This window comes from Gadus morhua, chromosome 1 (genome assembly GCF_902167405.1).
Source record: "Gadus morhua chromosome 1, gadMor3.0, whole genome shotgun sequence".
Taxonomy (NCBI): domain Eukaryota; kingdom Metazoa; phylum Chordata; class Actinopteri; order Gadiformes; family Gadidae; genus Gadus; species Gadus morhua.
Genome location: NC_044048.1, coordinates 12,855,709 through 12,860,906, shown reverse-complemented (window position 1 = coordinate 12,860,906; position 5,198 = coordinate 12,855,709). Strand labels below are relative to the sequence as shown.

Genomic DNA, 5,198 nt, shown 5'->3' with positions numbered 1-5,198 from the left:
ACACAATATAATGCACAAACACGGGGACAACTCCACCGGGGTCGTAGGACGCTCTTGTTTCCTCACCCATTTTAGTGGTTTGACGTCGTTCTGATCAATCTATATCTGAGCATCAGCAACAGTAGTGACATTGTCTGTACTTACACCGTAGCTTCTCATTATTGCTTTACTTCTCTCTGCGTGTCCAGCATGCCCCCCAACACACACGCGCACGCACACACTCAGAGGTATAAATCAGCCTGATTGCTGGAGCGGGTTTGTTTTAAATAATTGAAGAACTTTAATTTATCTGGATTTAGTAACAGCCAGGATGACAAGGAAGAATAAGATACATGAGAATTTGTGTGTGGCACAAAGAGCAGTGTAAAAAAAAAAAAAGGCATTCCGGTTGTTAACCAGTGCTACTTCTCTTTTGGGTGTGGATTGTGTTATTAATCTTTATGAGACACAACTGCAGTCATGAACAGTGGACAAGATGAAATAGGATTTTGGACATGAACATAGTCATCAATACATACGAAAGGACAACCTTGTGGCCAAGTGTGAATTCACACAGAGCAGAAATTGGACAAATAACAAAAAAAATCCCTTTTAAATTTGAGAAAGAAAAATGGGTTGAAATTATAAATCTTTACATTGAGGCCATTGGCCGTTGCTTTTTGGGCTGCTATTGTTAAAACTAAAAATATGGATTGCCATGTGCTCAGATACAGATTAAAATGCTGCTAGTTAGAAACAATTACAACCAATACATATTTTACATTTACTTTTTGAGGCAGCAATATCAAAAAATGAAGATAATATCACAGATAAAAGGACAGTTGATGTAAAAGGTGCATCAGAAATGGTCAACAAAATGCTTTTAATTACAATAAAGAAATATACAATATAGATGTTACAAACTGCCTAACATGTTTGCAGTTTTATTAAAAGGCTATGACAACTGTCAAATTCCAGGATAATTTCTTGAATGCAAAGGATAAATTGCAAAGCAAACATATTTAGCCAAGATGATAACTATGAACGGACTATTAAAGGAAGCACATTTAGAGAATGAAGCGTTATTATGCGCTGGGTGAGAGCCTGGTGTTGACCAGTGGCGTTCACAGATGACGAGCAAATGATGGAACTCTACTGCCCCCTTATGGCCGCTAAGATGTATTTTAGTGGCCAGAACGACATGAAAGTAAATCACTGGCCTTAATAACAAGTATGCACAAATGTGTATAATTTGATTAGCTAAGATAGCAACCAAAAATGGCAATTTTGAGATGGGTATGAGATCGTTAACAAGCACAGAACATAGAGGAAAAAGGAAGAACAGTTAAAAAAGAAAACAAACAGCCATATTGAGGCTTTGAGATATTATCTATACTTTCTAGGAGACCAAGGGATGCATGAAAAAGAAAGAAATATCCCATTCAGTATGAACATACAAACATGAACATAAAATACAGGTGGTGTCCATTTGATTTGACAAATTCCAACTGCAGCAACTCACACTTTGAAGAGTTAAACATGCTCTTAAATAGCGTTTTCCCCATCAGTAAACACTCTACTGGGTGAGGTTGGTATTCTGCTTGCAAACTACTAGCCACCTAGTGGTAGAACCATCTAATACACTTCAAGTCATGACTACGGTAGGACTTTGAGGCATTATTTTGTGATTATTTGACACAGTGCAAACAACAAAAACAATTTAAATATGACTGATATAATCCACAATCTATCAAGAGTTTAGGCTGTATTAGGGGAGACACAGGATGTTGACACGTGTGACAGACATGGCTCCTAAATTAGAAAGCACATTGTGCTTCCTCTCATTTTTATTTTGCCCCATTTAATTTTAGATCAACAATAAATCTCTAGTCACTGTAAGGATGTACATTCCTCACAAAGCCAATCGCCCATTTAGTTTTACCCACCGGTCAATTAATGAAATTGAAGACAATGAAGTACCGCGCACTGTCTTCAAAAAACATCACACCACCGTCTGCAGTTTACCCTGCCCCCTACCCCTTCGAAAGGAACTGTTCTTTACTTCAGTTCTCCATTAAGGAACGCTGTAGAGCCTCCTGAATCATTGTGTGCTCGTCTGTTGAATAATCCTGAAAGGAGACACCAAGGCAAGGTTTGAAGTGAGTATACTGAAAAAACAAGCATACACAACTATGTATGTGGTGTATGCATTTATGCATGCTTACATACATCACAAACATATACCACATAGGCTGTATACATACAATGCTAGCTTACAACACTAGTGACAAAATGTATGGAGCATTCTCACTCTGATAAAACGCCAATGTTTAACCAAATAAAACATTTATATAAACTTCATAAAAACATTACATTCTCAAAACATCATCACCATGGACGTTTTCATACACCATTACCATGACACAAAGCATGATAATATTTTTACGTAACACCACATCAAGAACCTACTTGAGGCGTTACTTACCACAAAGGTATCATAGGAAAAGGTGTGTCTAATCTTGAGGTGCTGGAAGAAGTCAGCACTCCTGTAGTTAGGGTCTCCCCAGGGCATCGAGGCACAGATAGGGCAAACCTATACAAGAAAAGCAATGAATGCCATGGTAAAATAATGTCATCATGTCAATGTTTATATTGATAGATAATGTTTTCTCAGGAATTATAACATACAATAATGCAATTGTTCGTAATCAACGTAATAAACTTTTAAGACAATGAGTTCTACATATCAGGGTGGGCTACCTACCACTAGGCGAGTGTCTCTGTTATGCTGTGAGGTACAGTGTTCAACCAGGCCATCCTGATCCAGGTTCTGACAGTTACAGTACGGGCAGGTGAAGGTATAGCGGTTTGGTACAGGACTGGGTGGGTAAAGGCAACAACACAATCATCTTGTTAGATAGGTGTCAACATTTCGTTTTTGATATTAGTTCCTTCAAGACAGATTTGGATTCCAATATGTGCCTTACATTAGGGAGTGTGTGGAACTTTTTCAGGGAAATGTGTTAAAGCAAGGGTAGGACGTTTATCAAAGAAGCAATTTCTCTTTACATCCCGACAGCAATCAATAAATCAAATGGTGTGACCATTTTTTTTTTAAATCCAGTGGCTGTGGCAGGCCTGTAATAAGCCTGTCTAATAATTTCATTCTGCCCACATGAACAGGTTGGATTGCATACCTGTCTGTCTACCAAACGACTTGGCCATCCCCACACACTCTGCCCATGCACTCATTGCGCATGACTGGCACCTTTCCCAAGGCTGGGCATGCCCACTGCTAAGCTAGTGAGCTAGACATGCGTGTCTGGGGACTGGTTTCTTTTGGAGGACTGAAAGGAGGGTTAGAATGTGTTTGGATGGATACTTTCACTCTACCTTACCCTGGCTGGCTACTGCAAATTGCCTACCATAAATGTAACCATGTTTTTTTTATTGTACTTTGGTCACCTGACAATGGGTGGTTGGGTCTGGGCAGAGGTTCGCACTCCCTCCTCAATGTACTCCTGATATTTTGAACAGGCAGCTGTGTGGCTCCTCATCTGAGACATACCAACCTGTAAAGACAATTAAATGTACATCCAAGTGATCTCCCACTAAAATACAAATCCCATGATGCATTCTTTTGTACAAGCCCTATAGTAGTAAATGTTGCATTGCCTATTGAATGTTCTTCCATAGGATCAATGCTGCCTACAATACCTGGACGCCACAGCCCTTACAAGCAGCCACAGAGGAGTGGATAAGGGCCTCTAGCTCAGTTGCTTTGGTCCAGTTGCCAAGAGATGCCCTGCACACCGCACACACAGGCTTCTGGGGACGTAGACACTCCTGCAGACAACTCTGGCAAAACCTAATTTAAGAACGGTAAGGAGAAGTTGTTTAACGGGTTACGCCTTCATGCGGCATTGGATACGTTCCACTTCGTTTCACTACCAAAGAATATTTATCTTTCATTTTGTTAAAAAGCCAGAGAGCTTAGGTATCATAATCGAACCCATTTCCTGAAACTCGTATGGAAACATGCCACCCCGAAAGAGTGCTGGGATTTGTAGTCATTTGAATTGACACAAAGGTGAAATCGTAAACGTGTCGAACTACATCTCCCAAGCAAGGCCCCTTCTTTGATGTAAACAAAACTGATAGTGATTTAGCAAGCTTACTTTCTTTTTGGCTACATGATCTGTAAAGCAAATTAACAACAATACCAACAATGTTTCAGTTCATACTTTCATTTAGTAAAAGTAGATACTGATATCGCATGCTGGTGGGCTATGACATCTATATTACTAACAAGCATTTGTATAGTTTCCGTACAACGATGCGTCGTTGATGTTAGATAGAGGTAAAGATTGAAAGATAAACGAAACGCGCAGATACTTACGTATGCCCGCATTGTGTTCTTACAGGGTTGTCGAAAATCTCGAGACAAACTGGACAAAGAAATTCTGTCACGTCCCTGCTGCCATCGGTTATATTTTTCTTTTGATGTGCAGAGCTAAAGCTCCCAAGCATCGCCATTTCTTTTCTTCGCTGTGAAATCCCCCCCGACCGGTCCACTCTGACGTCACTGTTTATCTGAAAGTGTCGTGGGATGCATGAGGGTGGAGTTGGCCTCAGGAAATACGTTTACAAACTTTCCCATATTTCCACAATGATGTAGCGTTTTAGAAATGACTTATGTTTCTTTTAAAAGACATCTGCGTTCGTTTTTTAAAAATGTAGATTTATATGAGATGAAATTAATGAAAATCCAGCGTAGTTTATACGTTATTATATTAGTAAGCAATGTTTTGTCAGAATTGTGTGCACAATATGTTTCTGCTATTTGCGCATAAAAAATCTATATAAAAATATCCAAGATCCCAAATAAATTATTCTATTATACTAGTCTAACTATTATTCTAATATATGTAATTATTATAATAGATTCTATTATTCTATTTTAGCGATTGTACTATGGTATTATATAATAATATATTATATCAATATATTGTTATATTATTTATTATATTATTGTATGACATTATATTATTCTATTAAAATATATTATTATATTATTTGATATATTATTATACACAATTAATAGATTGTATAGTATTGTTATATTATATCATGTTAATGCATGATATAAGATTATTATATTATTTTACATTATTTTATATTGTATTATATTATTCTGGAGCCGTACTGTGCACGTGGAC

General features: G+C 37.9%; 1 protein-coding gene across 1 annotated transcript; it reads right to left on the bottom strand.

The window, feature by feature from the left end:
* Positions 1 to 827: 827 nt before the first annotated feature.
* Positions 828 to 4,577, bottom strand: rnf114 (ring finger protein 114). Its single transcript, XM_030353054.1, has 6 exons — positions 4,379 to 4,577; positions 3,697 to 3,847; positions 3,445 to 3,551; positions 2,744 to 2,858; positions 2,465 to 2,572; positions 828 to 2,108 (listed from the first exon to the last, which is right to left on the bottom strand). The coding sequence occupies exons 1-6, from the start codon at positions 4,513 to 4,515 to the stop codon at positions 2,043 to 2,045; spliced, it is 684 nt and encodes a 227-aa protein (XP_030208914.1). The 5' UTR covers positions 4,516 to 4,577; the 3' UTR covers positions 828 to 2,042.
* Between the last annotated feature and the right edge of the window lie 621 nt (positions 4,578 to 5,198).